General features: G+C 36.1%; 1 protein-coding gene across 1 annotated transcript in view; it reads right to left on the bottom strand.

Moving 5' to 3' along the window:
- The window catches only part of LOC150104564 (S-adenosylmethionine synthase-like), a 148,049-nt gene that overhangs the window by 53,618 nt on the left and 74,269 nt on the right, over nucleotides 1-20,162 (bottom strand). Inside the window, exon 4 of the mRNA XM_090395781.1 lies at nucleotides 14,498-14,610. Coding sequence (XP_090251907.1) covers nucleotides 14,498-14,610 — 113 coding nt within the window. The remainder of the gene's footprint in view (nucleotides 1-14,497; nucleotides 14,611-20,162) is intronic.

Genomic DNA, 20,162 nt, shown 5'->3' with positions numbered 1-20,162 from the left:
TTGAACATGCTAGATTTAAGCAAAACAGTCACTGTCAAGACCAGATGGTTATGCTCCAAGTCAAAAGTCATGAGATTAAGAATTTGTATTTAAATTTTTTTAATATCAAAATAGCATATGATAACAAAAGAAAACCCTCAAAATACAATCTGTATAGTGTAAATGTTACATGAGAGCAATATATCATCATCAAATTCCTGCCATGTACCCTCCAGAGGTGTACAGGATATGACAGTACTACATGAAAAAATTACATCATTACTAACTTCCTATCTACAATTTTCCTCCAAATCAGTCTGTTACTTGTCAAGACTCCAACATTATCAGATCTTATATTTCTATCATCTAAGGCACTTTGTATCGTATCAATCCACCTATATCTTGGTCTTCCTCTGGGTCGTATTCCTGTCAACCTGGCAGAGAACACTTGTTTTGCTAATCTTTCCTCTCCGATTCTATTTAAGAGAGCATACCACCTGAGATTAGCTCTGCTAATGCATTCCTGGATGCTAACAATGTCAAGTTCTTTCCTAATATCCTCATTTTTAATATGATATTGCCATTGATGCCATCCGTTCACGCCTATAATCTTTCTCAGGACTCTCATATCTGCGGTCTCTAGTCTTTGGTGAAGTGTTTTACTTCTGACCCAGCTCTCAGATCCATAAGTTAAAACTGGTTTGAACATTGTCTTGTATACAGCTAATTTAGTGTTCCGACTAATTTCTTTCTTATTCAATATGAATTTATTCAATTGACTTCCCACCATACCAACTTTGCTGATTCTGTTGTCTATTTCTATATTTAATTTACCATCTTCAGTAAAAATTGTGCCTAAGTAGATGAAATGTTTTACTTGTTCCACAGGTTCTCCATTCACAACACAGTTGACATTTTCAATGATTCTGCCTATTTTCATTGTCTTTGTCTTTTTATTGCTGACCTTCAAACCATATCTATTACAACAGCTATTCAATTTAGTCAGAGAATCTTGCAGACTTGTGGCGGATTTATTTAGAAGTATAACATCATCCGTATGAAGCAAAGAGCTGACATTAACATCTCCAATTTTGATATCAGCTTTAATACCACTTTCCATCATAATGTGAACCATATAGATAATGAATAACAGAGGGGATAATGTACATCCTTGTCTCACACCAGATTTAACGTTAAACCATCTTCCTGTACTTCCTTCAATTCTAACTGCTGACTTACAACTCAAATAAACACTAAGTATTGCTTGATATAATGCCCCATTCACACCATATAACTGCAGCGTATTGAATAGCTTCTCTCTTGGCACCTTGTCATATGCCTTTTCCAAATCGACAAAGCTTTCACGACTATTTGTCATAAAGTGAAGATCTGATCCTGACAGCATCTATTTGGCCTGAATCCAGCTTGTTCTTCACCCAGCTTTTCTTCCACAATTCTTCTCAACCGTTTCTCAAGTATACTTGCATAGATCTTGCCAGGAACACTCAGTAGGGAAATACCTCTGTAATCCTCACATTCAGTTTTATTTCCCTTTTTATATATCGGTACTATGAGAGCTCTACTCCAATCCTCGGGAATTCGTCCCTCTGTCCAGGCTTTCTGAACTATGCAGTGCAGCCACTGTAAGACTTTTATACCACCATACTTCAGCATTTCTGGTCGAATATCATCTACTCCTGCTGCCTTTCCACATTTCAAGCCTTTGATGGCTTTTTCTACTTCAAGTATGGATATGTATTCCTGACTGCTGCCTGGTCAGTGTTTTTTGATCACTGTGCTGTCATCACTGCTTGTTTCATTTAGCAGTTTTTCAAAGTAATTACTCCATACTTCAAGGATATCTTTTTCTCCTGTTTTCATTTCACCTTTATCATCTCTAATTCCTTTTACAGCACTCTTTCCTCCATTCCTAAGCTTCTTCAACAACCTCCAGATTATTTTGCCACCTTCTTGATATTTCTTTTCTATATTATTGCCAAAGTCCTCCCATGACTTTTGTTTAGCTAGTTTTACACACTGTTTAGCTTTCTTACATTTGTCTCTGTATTCTGTAAGAGTAAAAGCTGACTTATTTGCCAGGAACTTTTGATATGCTTTCTTCTTTTCCTTCACTGCCTCTTTAACTTCCTGTGTCCACCAGGGAGTTCTAATTTTTTTATCCTTGCACACAACCTCACCACATGCCTCTCTGGTAGAATCAATCAACGTTTTCTTCAGAGTTTGCCACTGAATCTCCAAGGTTTGATTCCTGTTCCCAAACTCTTTCATTTTCTATTCAATAATCTTTCTGTATTTTAGTCTACAGTTAACATCTGAGAGCTGCTCAACTTTTATTCGCTTTAAAACTTTCTTACATGTTATTCTTTTCAATATGAAATTCAATTTTATCCTGCTCAAGACTAAATAGTGATCACTATTTAGAATTGAGCAGGTTTCTCCCTGGTCCTGCACCAGGGAGAAAACATCACTATCAACAATAACATAGTCAATGAGACTTTTCTTATTCCTAGCCTCTTCTCTCCATGTGAATTTGTGCACATTTTCATGTTGGAACATGGTGTTAGTAATAACCAGTCCATGTCCTGAGCAGAAATCCAACAGATATTTGCCATTATTATTAGCTTTGCTCTTTTCTCCAAATTTTCCCAAAATATTTTTGTATATCTCGCAATCATTTCCTACTCTGCTATTTAGATCCCCAACAAGGACCAACTTTTCCTTTTTTCATTGTGCCAGTTGCTTTTTCTAGAGCGTCAAAAAATTCCACCACTTCTACCTTAGTAGAACCTTCTGTGGGACCATAGGCACAAATCAGTCTCATTGTCCAGTTCCCCATTCTCATATTTGCCCACATTACTCTACTTGAGACTGCCTGCCATTCAAGAAGATTAGCCTCGTATTTTGTGTTGAATACTATGGCTACTCCTTCTTTTCCTTGATTGTCATTGCCTGAATATAACATTTTGTATTTATTGCTCAGAAAGATCTCACCAGTTTTGGTCTTTTTTGTTTCAGTCACCCCTATTATGTCGATCTGCTACTTATCTAATTCCTCAGCTAGCTCCATTTCTTTGCCATTCAGGCTTCTTACGTTGATAGTACCGATCTTTAACACTCTGGTGATGTTGAGTTGGGGTTTGTCTTCAGATTTGTGTATATATATATATATATATATATATATATAAGTTGCAAATCAGAAGTTAGTATTCAAGCATATACCCAAAGACAATCTGATATTAAAATGCATGTAAGGTAGACACACGTTCTCCATTGTTATTTATAATAAAGAAACATAAGATACCTGACCAGATATCATTTAGAGCATTATCAACATCGAATTCCTGGTCTGTACTAGATGACAAGGTTTACATCACAACTTCATATCAATTTTCCTCAATTGGTTTGTTATTTGCCAAGATTGTCAGATCTAGGAATCTTGGAAAATCATTTCATTCTGAAATGAAAACATTTAACTGCACCAGTCTTCATCTACATTTTGGTCTTCCTCCTACAATCTTAACATCAAACACCTGCTTTGCCAATCTTACTTCTCCCATTCTGTTTAAAAGTGACCATACCATCTTAGATTTCTCTGCTAACATTCCCGAATACTAAAAATACCAACTTCTTTCCAAGTATCTTCATTTTTTATGCTGCTGCCCATGGTGCCATCTTTTCACTTTAGTAATTTTTCTCAGAATTCTCATATCTATCTCCAGTCTTTGATCAAATGTTTAATTGCTAACTCAGCTCTCAGATTCAAGGAGAAATATTTTGGTTTAAACAATTTCTTCTATACTTGAATTTTTGGCTAATTTTTCTCATTTCCTAACTGTACCAAACCAGCTTTCCTTACTCTACTGCTTATTTTCATATTCAATTTGGCAACTTTAAAACATTGTGGCTAAATAGCTGAAATATTTTACTTATCTATTAGTATTTCAATCAGGATGTAGCTGATTTTCAATGTTCCTGTCCATTTTCATAATCTTCATTGCTAATTTTAATACCAAATTTCTTATAGCATTTATTAAATTTGGTTAAGGAATCCTGCAAACTTGCACTGAATTTAAAGAGTGCAAGGAGTTTCTTCCGTTATTGGAGATTTGCATAAAAAAAAGAGTTGAGTCGAATATCTGATTTTTTTTCAGGTCTAATGCTACATTATTGGGGGTGCTTAAGGGTCAAAGCTGTATAACTGAGAGGAGACCTCCACATAGCCTTTAAAGGAATGCGGAGAACCGACCAGGGCTTCTGACCTAATGTCCAATCCTCACCTTCTCGTGGTGCACCCTGTTGGGTATCTACTTGGATACTGAACGAACGAGGATGGGCTGGCAATTTTAGATTTAGCCGACCAAATTGTATTCTTATTGGTTAAACCAAAATAAAAAAATGATGGTACAACATGACAAAATTTCATGCCGGCTGGGGCGTTCCCCGGTTAAACAAGGCCCCCCGTTGTTTTCGCCAGGGAACCAGGGCGAACAGCGAAAAGTCAGCTACTGGAACAAATCTGAAAACAAACCCCAACTCAACATCACCAGAGTTAAAGATCGATACTATCAACGTAAGAGGCCTGAATGGCAAAGAAATGGAGCTAGCTGATTAGATAAGTACCAGATCGACATAATAAGGGTGACTGAAACAAAAAAGACCAAAACTGGTGAGATCTTTCTGAGCAATAAATACAAAATGTTAACCTCAAGTAATGACAATCAAGGAAAAGAAGGAGTAGCGATAGTATTCAACACAAAATACGAAGCTAATCTTCTTGAATGGCAGTCAGTCTCAAGTAGGGTAATGTGGGCATATATGAGAATGGGGAACTCGACAATGAGACTTATTTGTGCCTATGGTCCCACAGAAGGTTCTACTAAGGTAGAAGTGGAGGAATTTTTTGAGGCTTTAGAAAAAGGAAAAGTTGATCCTTGTTGGGGATCTAAATAGTAGAGTAGGAAATGATTGTGAGACATACAAAAATATTTTGGGAAAATTTGGAGAAAAGAGCAAAGCTAATAATAATGGCAAATATCTGTTGGATTTCTGCTCAGGACATGGACTGGTTATTACTAACACCATGTTCCAACAAAAAAATGTGCACAAATTCACATGGAGAGAAGAGGCTAGGAATAAGAAGTCTCATTGACTATGTTATTGTTGATAGTGATGTTTTCTCCCTTGTGCAGGACACCAGAGTGTACAGAGGAATTGAAATTGGAAGTGATCACTATTTAGTCTTGAGCAGGATAAAATTGAATTTCATATCAAAAAGAATAACATGTAAGAAAGTTTTAAAGTGAATAAAAGTTGAGCAGGTCTCAGATGTAAACTGTAGACTAAAATACACAAAGATTATTGAAGAAAAAATGAAAGAGTTTGAGAACAGGAATCAAACCTTGGAGATTCAGTGGCAAACTCTAAAGAAAACATTGATTGATTCAGCCAGAGAGGCATGTGGTGAGGTTGTCTGCAAGGATAAAAAAATCAGAACTCCTTGGTGGACACAGGAATTTAAAGAGGCAGTGAAGGAAAAGAAGAAAGCATATCAAAAGTTCCTGTCAAATAAGTCAGCTTGTGCTCTTAGAGAATACAGAGACAAATGCAAGAATGCTAAACACTGTGTAAAACTAGCTAAACAAAAGTCAAAAGGATGCCTATTCTAATATGGTATGATTACTTAAACGGGATCTGAGAGAAAGGATTCCAGAACAGATGTTTGATGTAGGGATATTAAAAAAAAAAAAAAATACCCAGAGTATGATCACCATCTAAGTGGAATTGATGCTGTTATTAATACCTTAGAAGACCAAAATGTTATAAATGACAATACTGGAGACCTGACAAATAACATATCATTTGGAAAGGAAACTGTCAACATGAAACTAGTAGCCATCATTTAAAACAATGATAGCATTCTGTAATACACGTAGGATGTATATCAGGAATTTCATGAGAGTTTATATTTCTTACAAAATTTTGATAAAAACTTATGTATCACATTAGCAACTGTCATTTTTTCAACTATAATTATTAAATGATTCTATGACTGATTTTATAGATGAAGAAGTTTGTACTGGAAGATAAATTTTATGGCTAGTATGATTTATAAAATTACCTCACATCATATATTTGCTAGCATATTACACTATACAAGAAAGAACAGGATTCAAACTTTGGAGATTCAGTGGCAAACTCTGAAGAAAACATTGAATGATTCTGCCAGAGAGGCATGTGGTTAGGTTGTCTGTAAGGATAAAAAAATCAGAACTCCCTGGTGGACACAGGAAGTTAAAGAGGCAGTGAAGGAAAAGAAGAAAGCATATCAAAAGTTCCTGTCAAATAAGTCAGCTTGTGCTCTTAGAGAATATAGAGACAAATGCAAGAATGCTAAACACTGTGTAAAACTAGCTAAACAAAAGTCATGGGAGGACTTTGGCAGGAATATGGAAAATAAATATCAAGAAGGTGGCAAAATATTCTGGAGGTTGTTGAAGAAGCTTAGGAATGGAGGAAAGAGTGCTGTAAAAGGAGTTAGAGATGATAAAGGTGACATGAAAACAGGAGAAAAAGATATCCTTGAAGTATGGAGTAATTACTTTGAAAAACTGCTAAATGAAACAAGCAGTGATGACAGCACAGTGGTAAATAACACTGCCCAGGTATGCAGTCAGGAATACATATCCACACTTGAAGTAGAAAAAGCAATTAAAGGCTTGAAATGTGGAAAGGCAGCAGGAGTAGATAATATTCGACCAGAAATGCTGAAGTATGGTGGTATAAAGGTCTTACAGTGGCTGCACTGCATAGTTCAGAAAGCCTGGACAGAGGGACGAAATCCCGATGATTGGAATAGAGCTCTAATAGTACCTATATATAAAAAGGGAATTAAAACTGAATGTGAGAATTACAGAGGTATTTCCCTACTGAGTGTTCCTGGCAAGATCTATGCAAGTATACTTGAGAAACGGTTGAGAAAAATTGTGGAAGAAAAGCTTGGTGAAGAACAAGCTGGATTCAGGCCAAATAGAGGCTGTCAGGATCAGATCTTCACTTTACGACAAATAGTCGAGAAAGCATAGGAATACAACAAAGATCTGTATTTAAGTTTTGTCGATTTGGAAAAGGCATATGACAAGGTGCCAAGAGAGAAGCTATTCAATATGCTACAGTTATATGGTGTCAATGGGGCATTATATCAAGCAATATTTAGTCTTTATTTGAGTTGTAAGTCAGCAGTTAGAACTGAAGGAAGTACAGGAAGATGGTTTAATGTTAAATCTGGTGTGAGACAAGGATGTACGTTATCCCCCTCTGCTATTCATTATCTATATGGATCACGTTATGAAGGAAAGTGGTATTAAACCTGATATCAAAATTGGAGATGTTAATGTCAGCTCTTTGCTGTATGCGGATGATGTTATACTTCTAAATAAATCCGCTACAAGTCTGCAAGATTCTCTGACTAAATTGAATAGCTCTTGTAATAGATATGGTATGAAGGTCAGCAATAAAAAGGCAAAGACAATGAAAATAGGCAGAATCGTTGAAAATGTCAACTGTGTTGTGAATGGAGAACCTGTGGAACAAGTAAAACATTTCAGCTACTTAGGCTCGATTTTTACTGAAGATGGTAAATTAAATATAGAAATAGACAACAGAATCAGCAAAGCTGGTATGGTAGGAAGTCAATTGAATAAATTCATATGGAATAAGAGAGAAATTAGTCAGAACACTAAATTAGCTGTATACAAGACAGTGTTCAAACCAGTTTTAACTTATGGATCTGAGAGCTGGGTCAGAAGTAAAACACTTGACGAAAGACTAGAGACCGCAGATATGAGTGTCCTGAGAAAGATTATAGGTGTGAACAGATGGCATCAATATCAATATCATATTAAAAACAAGGATATTAGGAAAGAACTGGACATTGTCAGCATCCAGAATGCGTTAGCAGCGCTAATCTCAGGTGGTATGGTCACTTAAATAGAATGGGCGAGAAAAGATTAGCAAAACAAGTGTTCTCTGCCAGGTTGGCAGCAAAACGACCCAGAGGAAGACCAAGATATAGGTGGATTGATACGGTACAAAGTGCCTTAGACAATAGAAATATAAGATCTGATAATGTTGGAGTCTTGACAAGTAACAGACTGATTTGGAGGAAAATTATAGATAGGAAGTTAGTAATGATGTATTTTTTTTTTTTTTTTTTTTTTTTTCATGTAGTACTATCATATCGTGTACACCCCTTGAGGGTACATGGCAGGAATTTGATGATGATGATGATGCTACATTACTTCATGTGATCCACATAGATGATCAATAATAAATGAGCAGATGTGAGACAAGGGTGCATGCTCATTTTACGAGCATGTCTCTCTGTTCATCTCTCAATTCAAAGTTCTGACTTACAACTCAAATATAGATCACGTATAGTCTATATATTGTCTAATTTACACCATATAATCTTTGCGTTTTGAATTTCTCTTGGCACCTTGTTATATGCTTCTTCCAGATTTACAAAACTTAAATACAGATCCTTTTTATTAGGGATGTGTCAAATATTTTATTTTGCTTTGGTGTTTAGCTGATAAAAGCAGAAATGTTCCAGTTACATGAATCATAAACTGGGAAAAGCCTCCACTCACCTTGACAACCATTCAAATATAAGGATTTCCATGATTAATGAGTAAACCTATTCGGCAGTACAACTTCCCAGAGAAATTTTTTCAGCTCTAGCTACCTTGAGCCTTATTCCTCGAGTTTTTTCAGAATTCAGAAATACTTATGAAGTAACCACACATGTTTGTCCTACATCATAATTTATTGCGAATTCACTTTCATTATTAAATTCAAAATTATTCTCGATATTTCACAATTTAAAACAAGTTCCATTAATATTTTTGTTATTTGAAGAAACAAGTACAATATTTTCCTCCTAATTTTCATGATGTATTATTTTTTACATACAGTCATCCCTCGACTTACGTTGCAGTTCCATTCCATGCAGCAGGATGTAAGTTGATATATTAAACCGACAGAGTTATAGGGGGTTAGGGACTCAACCATAATAAGTATAGTGTCATTCTAATTTTTTAAATCTTATAAAACAGTGTGCGTTACTGCCACTATAAAACAGAAGAGAATAATCACCCAAATCTTCCTCCACAATGACATCTTCATTATCTTTCCTATGTGAAAGACCAGGCTGCAACTCTTCCAGTGTAACATTTGTTTTTTTGACGAAAATGTCCAATGTGCTTTGCTTATTGCTCTTCTTCTTTTCATCATAAATTTGTTTACAGCAATTAAACGCATCATGTACTTTGTTTTCTACTAATTAGAAGCATTCAACATTGGGGTCCATGTCTTCAGCCATTTTGAGCACATCACTAATTGCACTAACATTTCTGCAAGACCCTTCACAGCGAATTGTTTAACTATCTCTTCTTGTTGTCCTCTTCTGCAACACATTGCTCTTCCAGTTCGACCAATTGTTTCTTGGTCAACTCTTCTGGGGCACTTTCTATGAGATGAATTATGTCGTCATCATCACTTCAAGATTCAGATTGTTTGCTAGGCCCATTATTTCTTCACTCAATTTGCAAAGGTCTTAATTTTTTTTTCAAAACTTCCAAAATTGTGCACAAACATTTTTAATGTCTTTTTCTATATACCACTCATACATTGAGAGATAACTTCGTCTTCGTCCCAAGCCACAGCAATATTTTTAATAGCATGATAAATATTGAATGCTTTCCAGAATTGCATGAGTCTTGTCGTTTCCTTCAGTAGCAGAAATGGCTTGTGAAAAAGTTCTCCATAGATAATAAGCCTTAAACATTACAAGAACTCCCTGATCCATCGGTTGGATCAATGAAATAGTGTTTGGAGGGGGAACCATGACTTTAACACCGATATAAGACGGATGACCTAGGGCATTCTCTATAATTAATAAAATTTTAAATTCTACATTTTCCTTCACACAATAGCTTTCCATTTTACTCGCATAACAGTTGATTAAGGCATCAGCAAACAATTTTTGAGTCATCCACGACTTCTTATATCTCTGCTAGTGAACTAGAAGAGTATGCTTCCTAATGCTTTTGAAGGCTTGTGGATTCTCACTGTGCCATATCACAAATGATTTCCCGTTTATACCCAGCCACATTGCCCCATAACAGAATCGTAATACGGTTTTTAAGAGCTTTGAAACAAGGCATAGAAAAAAAACGCTCGGGCATATTTTTTCCGCAACAAGGAGGACTCATCCATATTAAATATTTGCTGTGGTAAATAATTTTCCTCAGTAATAATTTTATCCAATTTCTCCACAAACTCCTTGGCAGTCTTCTCATCAGAATTTGCAGATTCACCATACATTTTCACATTATGCAGCGCAAAGCGCTGCTTGAATCTCATGCACCAACCAGAAGAAACATTGAATTCGTAGTCATAATTGGTCCCTGGTTCAGGTCCTCTATCCATGATGCAAGTAGCTTTTCCAATCACCGATAGGACCTTGTCGTTGATTCGTCACTATCGTTGAACTTGCAACTTTGTTTCAAGATCAACTGCTCGCCTTTTTTTTTTTTTTTGATTCTTCATTAGGTTTTTTAATTGGAAGTGTAGGGCCCATGTTGCACAAAATAATGCAAAATATTTAACTATAAATACACAAATAACCTATTTTTCAAACACAAAATCAACAGAGGAACTGTTGAAGCCATATGCCGGCTTCTGAGGGAGGTTGCCACTGAATGCGCTATTGCCACTGCATTGTTACATCATGAATGGTTGCTAAATAAAAACCTTTTTACTTTATGCTCGCTTGCATCTTGTTCGAAAGTATAGTCGAAAATGTTATTTATTCCATTATGGGATCACGGATGTAAGTCGAGGGATGACTGTGCAGTGATGAAGGATATTATGGATCAATCCATAATATCCTTCATTTAGGTTTTTTGAAGTTGAAGTATCTCAGTTCTATACTTAACAGTTATATTTAAAGCAAGTAAAATTTATTTCCCTTCAATAAAAAGGAAAACAACAAAATCCAAGTCTTCATTTTGGCAATGTAAAATAAACATAAATAAGCAATATTAAAAATGCATGTTTATTTCATAGCCATATACATAGAAACTTGAAGTTTCAAAAATAGCAGAATTTTAACACTAGAAGGCCTCCGTGCATCTTCAATAGTTGAAGAAATTCACTTTTAACTTCTTGATATCATAAGAATTCAATCCTCTGCATCGGAGTTACCTTAGCTTGCACTACTGAAGACTCTTGAAGTTTCTCAAGCAGTGAATGAAACATGGATTGATCTTTTATTTTACAATGGTAAAATGACTACATTTAGGATAATTACTCTCAAGCACTGACTGCTGTTCACTTATGAAAAATGCATTTTTCTGAAACAGAACTGTATAGATATTGAATGAAGATTCTTGTCATTTTATCGCTGCCTGATCTCCAATGAGAACAAGTAGTTTGTAACAACTGTCAGGCTGGTGAAACCTTAATCAAAAGCAACTCTGGTGACGAAGATTGTATTCTCATAAACTCTCCAGTCAGTTTTCAAAATTCTATATTATTAGGGGTATTTACTCGGATTGTAGACATTTTTATATTAGAATTTTACTGACTAAAACCACCGATATGAGATAAAAACTTTAATTACTGCGCTGTGTGAATTAGGTAAGCTATAACTTAAATTACTGTTGATGTGTGAGGGGTCCAGAACTATTTCGATTCCAAGATGAGTCTTTCTAGTTCATCAGGATATTTATGAATATTTGTAGTAAGATTCCAGTCTATCTGGTGTTGACGCTCTTCTAAATTAGAGTTGGCAGAGAAAAGGACATGACTGGAGAGGACGCTTGCAAGGGCTTCTGTTGTGAGAGATATCACTTTGATGCTCTTTGAGTCGTAGTGAGATAGGCATCAGTTTGCCCATAATATGGTTTCCGCAACTACAGATGATTTTATATACTCCTGGGAACTGAAATTGGTGATGTTTTGGCTTGACTCAGGGAAGAACGAAGTTTTGGTAGGGTAGTGAAGTAAGTTCTAGTATTAAATTTCTTCATAATTTTTGCCAATTTGGGCAATAGAGAACTTACGTAAGGTAACTGAATGTGTGCAATAGAGTTAGAGTTATCTTCTTGCTGAGGTTGGAGACGTGGGTATAGATGGTTAGAAATGCTTCGAGGTGAGCAGCCGTTGTTTAAGAAAATACATTTGAGGTAGTTAAGTTCGATTTGAAGATCTTGTTCTGAAATTGGAGATCTCGCCTGATGAGTCAGAGTGGTGATAATTTCGAGTTTGAGGAGGAAAGTGATGAGAGGAGGCATGTAAGTATCTGTTCGTATGAGTTGTTTTTCGAAAAATAAAAAAATTGAGACGATTAGACATCCTAGTAATCTTTACATCTAAAAAGGAGAGGAAACTGTTCACCCTCAGGTCCAATGTGAATTTGGTGTTTTGTGACTATTGTTCATATGATCTAGGAAGGTTTGTAAGTTCTCTGGACCATATTCCCAGATGAGGAAGATGTCATCTATGTATCAAAGCCACAGGTTTGGTTTTAGTGTTCACATCGGAACTTGAGGTGAATGGTTTCCTCTCCTTTTTAGATGTAAAGATTACTAGGATGCCTAATTGTCTCAAATTTCCAGATTTTTGTGATAATATGTACACCTGAAGAAGTCTGCATTCCAATGAAACTAGTTGTGTTCAAATTAAAGTTTTTATCTTATCTCAGTGGTTCTAGTCAGCAAAAGTCTAATATATATATATAATATTCATTTATTTTCGAGTGATTACAGCATAGGCGAAGTATTATTATACACACTATTACAAGTGTTTTTTTTTTTTTTAAATCTTTCTTCATTTGCAATCAATTCAGTACTTGGCTGAAGTACTGAATATTTGGCCAAAGCATAATTAAAATTTCAACATTGCAAATTAAATTTTATGAACAAAACGTTTTGAACAAAAATTACTTATTAAAATTGCTAAAAAAAAAACTAATGCATATTGTTTATTCCCTAAAACGTGTTTAGAAAATTCTATTTAGTATGTTTCAGCTGAATATTCGGTACTTTGGCCAAATTTCAAACAAAATACTCAGTATTCAGTGCTTTGGCACATCACTACTTTTTATATTCACATGCTCTCATGCTTACAGAAAAAGTGAAAACTGATGTTAACAATCTCTGTTTGGACTGAACGCAGAAGTTTTCTTAGCCACTTTGCAGAAATTGGAAAGGAACTCCATATGGATTTTGCAAATTGTCACTAGGGAAATTCTTCTAACTGCCACTTTTTTTTTTTTTCCCTACAGATGATAATATTCTTCTGAATGCAGTGCAGCCACTGCACAACCTCTGTGGTCTTCTGGTAGAAGATCATCTCTGCTTCTAGCTGCCTTTCCACATTTCAGGTTTCTGATGGCTTTTATCCAACCTAAAGTATTGACATACACACTTGATTGCATTCAACTTCCTGTAATGTTTTGTCATTTCACTCATTCAAGTCTTCCAAAGTAACTAATTAAACACAGAATACTGCAGTTTGCACCATTATCTAATTCCTTTTACAATAATTTTTTTTCCTAAATAGCCTCTAGACATTTTGCCACCTTCCTGATATTTATCATCTATATTCTCCAGAGTCATCTCATGACTTAGCTACTTTTACACATTCTTTATTTAAATTTTTCTCTGTATTCTCCCCCAAAGTACAAAGGAATACAATATACAGTATTTTAAATCAAATGTAAACAAGTTCCTCCTTTCCCAACCCATTGCCCATATACGGTACTAATGTAGGTTGATCAACCTCTCATGTATGGGCTCAACATAAAAACCTAAAAAAGGATCAAAAGAATGAATAAAAAAGATTCCAATTTGTAATCTTATCAGATTACAGATTGGGATTCTATTAAATCCCAAAAGGAAAAAAGTGTACAAATTATTAAAAAAAAAAAAGCTACATCCTGGCCTAAAGAAATTGTTGCCAAGAACCTTAAACATTATCACATCAAACTATTCTAGATATACGGGGTCCTAAAAGTCACAAACCCAATACCTCCTACCTTGTTCAATAGCAGAACAAACAGTCACACACTCCTCAACTTCCTCACATATCCCTTGTTACAGAGGGGTGACTGCTAAAGGGAGAAATAAGCAGTCAAATGGGCTTATTTCATCATTTAAATGTCTGGAATATAGTTCGCCCCCACTGTAACAAACTCAAAAACCCAGAGGAGGGAATTTTCTTTCAAACAGATTTACTAGTCAGCAAATGCATTGTTTGCTAGTGAGAGGATGGCTATATATGTAATGAAAAAGCATATATAGCCATTTAAAGTAACAATTATAACCAAGAAAAATCTCAGTAGGATATTTGATGATCACTGATTTCAGGTTTAACGTTTCTGTTCAACCTTATGTGCAAGGTTGAACAGAAAATTCTCAGAAAAAAACCTTACCTGATCTCCAGCTCCAATTTCTTCCTCTGCTTTATTCATATGCACACCAATAGCTATCTCAGGATTTTGTTGCTCTACCGCAACCAGGACATTACAAGTTTTATAGTCAAATCCTGTAATACTATTAGTCATTAATATTTGTAAAACTACAGTGGAATGCTTATTATCAACTACATACTACTTTGAAGTTAGAAATAATTTAAAGAAACATCTGTCAATTTAATATTTATACAAAATTAAAATGAACTAAGAGAAAACTTCTAGCTATGCAAAAACATAGTTAAACAAATTTAGTGCAAATTTTTGTTTACAGCATGTTACAAATATCTCAAAACTCATTTTTTCCAGACTGTCTACTAATGACACACAATGAGGCACAGTAAGTTAAAAAGACAAGGGAATGCATGCTAAATGACTGCAGCACTTTATGCAAGACCTGGCTATATACATATGAATAAAAAGCCTTTATTGATTCTGATTCAACTTAATGCTCCTAAATATTTGCATTTTTCCATTTTTTTTTTTTTAGGATCAATTTTCACACTTATCAGTTAAATGATTTTGCCTGATATTATGTAATAATTGATTTAATTCCAAATGTTTCGTCTGCTTTCTTTGGCTCTTGATATGTTAATGTCATCTGCATGTGCTACAGTACACACAGTATTTATTTATTAAAATTTATTGGCATTTTTTTTTTTTAATGGAGAATCCATCCATGAGAGGTTGGCCAACCTATAGTATGCTAATACTGTGGATAGGCAATAAGGAAAATAATTCACATTTGACTTGAAAAGCTATGGGCTATATTCCTTGGGAGTGGTGGAAGACTGTTCTAGAGGACAGCAATTGAAGGTATAAATGAAGAAAAGGAAAATCTGTTCTATGGATTTGGAGTTAAACTGAGAAGTTGTTGGTTACTTGTTATAACTGTTTGGACAGATTTGCAAAAGGGTGTGGGAATTATTGATGACAATTCTAATGGACAGTGGCCATAGAAGTATTTATAGAATATGAAGACAGACTATGAAGACAGACTTAACAGCTGTGCAAAAGTGAGTGGAATGTATTAATAAAATAGGGATTGTCATTCAAACTACTCTTTTCTGTGCAGAATGCAGTATTTTCAGGCAACTCTTATGGGGAACCACCCCAGAAATGATAGCAACATTCAATGGTCAGTAGGATTTGTATAGGGTTAGGAGCTGTTTAGAGTTAAAGTAAAACCTTGCGCAAAAGAGAAAGCCAAATTTTTGGACACAGAGGCAGCAATATTTGTGCCACAAGAAATTTGAGGTTAGTTATTCTGAAAAGATGAATCTTATATTAGAGTATTGTCAAGGCTAAGATTGGAAGAACAAGGTTTTTTTTTTTTTGTGTGTGTGGGGGGGGGGGGGGGGGGAATAATGCAGAACTATTATGTTATACTATAAATTAAAGATGAAAAGAAATTATATTCTTGGTTTAATCCTTTATCCAAGTGTAAACAAACAAAGTGTTTTGCGTTTGAAGTATTTTCAGGACTGGGCAACTCGTACATAGAGGCTAATGATCTCATATCACTTGCCTTAGTATTCTATAATGCATAGAATTATAGATGTCCATAAGGATATGTGCTTTGCATTATGGGATATAAGGCAAGTAACGTGAAGTCATTAGCCTAAGATCCAGACCAGAGGTGATACCAAGGTTGAAGTAATGCAGAAGTTATATTTTCATATATGAGTAGCCACAAGGGGTCACACCTAATTATATAAATACTCTGGATTAGAGACAGCTGTTGGGAATTTTTCCACTTGGTTATATTATAAGTTAAAGATGCCAAGAAACTATATTCTTGGTTTAATCCCTCCTTTATATCCTTTTGGCTACTCGTATATGAAAATATGAGTTCTGCATTACTTCAACCTTGGCATCACATCTGAGTCTGTCTCCCACTGATGAGACCTCAATAAAGGTCGAAACTGGTCTGGGTAGTGCTCTTCCCATAATGCATAGCATTATAAATGTCTAAGGATGTGCTTTGCATTACAGGATACTAAGGCAAGTGATGTGAAGTCATTAGCTTTCATATATGAGTTGCCCAGTCCTGACAATACTTCTGGCACAAACTGTTTGCTTACACTTGGATAAAGGATTAAAACCAGAATATAATTTCTTGGCATCTTTAATTAATGAGGTGAGAGAAACTGGAAGGTAGTTTGAAGGCAGAGATCAATCATCCTTAGGAATACTGAACATGGGCTAGTTTCCAGACTACAGGATAGATACAGTAGAAAGTGTAAATGAGTGGCATAAAGTGGGAGTCAACTCTTGGGCACAGACCTTTAGAACAACTGGAAGGATGCCATCAGGACCAGGAGATTTTTTGGTATCCACTTTGAGCAATTTTTTTCTGATCTCTTTCTGGCAAAAACATCTAACGTGTCACTGGGTGCTGAGTGTTCGGAATGGTGGTGGTGGTGACATTTACCATGGACAGCTATGCAAGAATTGGAGAAGTAGAAGCCAGGAGGTTGGCATTTCTGTAGACGATGATGCAATAGTGGTGGGAGTGTTGGGCAGAAGTTACAGCCAACAGCTTTGGCTAGAGCCCAGAGGGCAGGATAGCTATTTGAACATGATGAAAGTTTCCTGTTTTTAGCTCTCTCAAAATCAGATTTTGATATGGTGATAATTTTCTTGCAGCTGTTCCATGCTTTGGTGTAGGCTGCATAGGAAGATGAAGGTTTGGATGCAAGCTGGTTGCAATATGCCTAACTTTCTTTTGTAGGAGAACCAAGACTTAAAAAAACAGGAAAGAAATTTAGGGTGGAGAAGGAAATGTTTCATGCCGATTCATTCTGCACACAGGTTAGGATAAGGTGGCTGGAAACAGTAATCTGACCAAGGAAATGAGGTGCAGAAACTGGGAAGATCATCCCAGTTTTGGCTTTCTGGTGATGCCATACAACAAGTGGTTGTATATGTGTTGCTCCACGGGAGAAGAGATCTAAGCTACATTGTGGTCTGAGATGCCTAGAGGGCTGACAACATTCACAGTGCACTTAGATTAGTGAATGGCGAGTTTTGAGGAGTGGTCTTTGCGGGAATGTGAATGCTGACATTTCACATATGCTGGCATGTAAGCATGTCCAGAATGTGGACAATTCAAATGAGATTAATTGTGATTGCAAGTCTCAGTATCTCTACCTGCTTGATCTGTGCAACTGGAAGCAGGCAGTCAGCTGGTGTTGTGAACATTGAAGTCTCTGAGTAAGATGTCTTTGCAGTTTGGAGAGCTGGATTAGTGACTGAAGAGCTCAGTACTTGTTGGCATTATGAGAGCCGTAGAAGCAGCATATTAGTTTGGTAATGTGACAGGATGATTTTTAGCCAAAGGAGATCAAAATTGAAAGATTCCAGGTTGGATACTATGGCATGGTATATAGGAGTGAGCACAGATGCCCACCTCTGAGGCAAAAGGGGTGTGTAGTTGGGAAACCAGAGATGAGTTGTGTTTGAGGAGGATAAAATGAGCTTGTTAGGAAGAGCATGCGAGGTTTTGCAGGCTGGAGGTGGAAGTGAGCATCGTTAAGGTTAGAGCTGAGACTGTATTATTTGTGAAATGAATCTGGAAGGTTCTGTGAATCAGGTTTCTACACTGATTATTTGCAGAGTTTGATTTCCTCACCAGTATTCCTTTTATAACTGATTGTTGGTGCTTTGCCTCCACTAATTTTTCTTTTCTTCCAATTATTTTTTGTAATTCCCGTCTTTTTAGTGCTATACAAAGGTCAGATCTGGCCAGGATTGTATACGTGATGCTGAGCTGGTACCTTCAAACTTGCAAAGCACGGTTGATACAAATGCCGATCTACTTGTCAAGTAACATGAGAAGTTCTCTCTCTCTCTCTCTCTCTCTCTCTCTGTGTGTGTGCAATTGTGAGCTGAAAGTGGTCACACCTGACAGTTTTCTAGGGATCAAAGTTGCATTGTCCAGCAAGCTTCCAAATATCATCATTTGGCTGCACTGGTTTCCAAATGGAAATTTAGGATGATGGCAATGTGTTTATTTTCTGCCTTGATCACGTCTTGAAGTGACAAAGCAATGAGATTGCAAAGCTTGCTGGTGTTTGCAGCAGACATGTTATCATTGAGATGCTGATTGTGGATTGCTTATATTAGTTTTCCAGGACGTTTCATTGAGCATGATAAGGCTAAGGCAATGTTCCCTATCCATGCACTTGCAAAGTTTTAGGAACTGTTTAAAGGTGGGGAGATGCAGGGGACAGAAAAATGGTTGACTGAGATTACTTACGAGTTTGAGCACAGATTCCTCTGAGTCAACTGGCAACAAAAATCGCCAAGCAAGCTCTTTTCTGTAATGTCAAGTTTGCAGCTTCAGCATTTTAAAGCTGTGAGAGGTATTTCTGCATTAGTGAGACTGTGCTTTGTCACCACTTTGCTTTGTCTTAGATGCATGGGTACACATTGGCTGATAATGATTGCTATGGCATTAAAGTATTCAAAAACCTTTTTTCTGAAAGGCTTAGAGTACTTATGGATGGTTTAGTGACCTTCAGTCCTTTGAGAACTATTGCTGTACTTTCTTTTGGGGCAGATGAGTAAGTGAAATCATTTTTAATGTTATAATAACAGAGCACAATTTCCAAGTAACGCTATCCAAAACATCACCATTCAATGTCCCATTGGAGTGGATAGTGTATCCAGAGCCAAGTTAAAAAGTACTGAAACTAGGGCTATTTCTTTCATGGTTTTAATCTTTGAGTTAATGGGAAAGGATGTGTTAAATTATTTTATATTTTAACATGTGTTTCTGAATTTTTCATTGTTAATCTTGTCTTACTAGCTTATCTGGTATATCAAATTGTATCAATCTCATAATACAATTTATCAGCTATCAGCTAACGCCTTTTTTTTTATTCCCGTATACGGGAGTAGGCGAGGCCATTTAGCCCTATCTAATTTTGAAGACTGAGTGGGCAGTTCAATCTCCACTGGCACCAATCAGAGATAGATGGCCCAAGGCTATCACTAATTAAGCAGTACACAGTGAAGAGAGATGGCTCAAGTGTGCCGCCATCTCGTGGTCCCTAACCCTAACACAATATATTTAATGTCTGAAATAACGTGGGTTCTACGGTCGATTTTCTTGAGTTTACAGGACGAAAAACCCGCTTGCCCATGCCAGAGATCGACTAACTCGGGAACCGGTCGAAAAAAGGCTTAGAAAAATTTCCTCTAGTCGCCGACTAGACTCAAAACCAAGTCTTCCTTCGTGCGGCCAAGCGCCGTGGTATGCAAATGCCACATCCACTGAGCTACACAGGTCTTAATACAATTTAATGTTGTCATATTCTTGACAAATCAAAATTCTGTGAATATTTACATAAAAATTTCAAAATTTCTGCAACTGTTTAACTATGTGTATCTGATCAATTATAAATTTACCTTTACTGAAACGTGCTTCATAGGCACCAATTATTTTCTCCATAAATAGGCTTAATCTTGTCTTCAAAAAAGGAAAAACTTTACATGTTATATAAACAGAAATACCTCTAATTACTACAAACTGTTGTCATTTTTATATATTAGACAGATCAGACTTTCTTTTGGTATTTGCTCTTTCTTCTACATGGTTAAAATAAATTACTATGGATTT

This window comes from Typopeltis vanoorti, chromosome 7 (assembly GCF_054136105.1).
Source record: "Typopeltis vanoorti isolate ZY-2024b chromosome 7, IOZ_Tvanoo_1.0, whole genome shotgun sequence".
Classification (NCBI taxonomy): Eukaryota; Metazoa; Arthropoda; class Arachnida; order Uropygi; family Thelyphonidae; genus Typopeltis; species Typopeltis vanoorti.
This window is presented reverse-complemented; position numbering and strand designations above follow the sequence as displayed.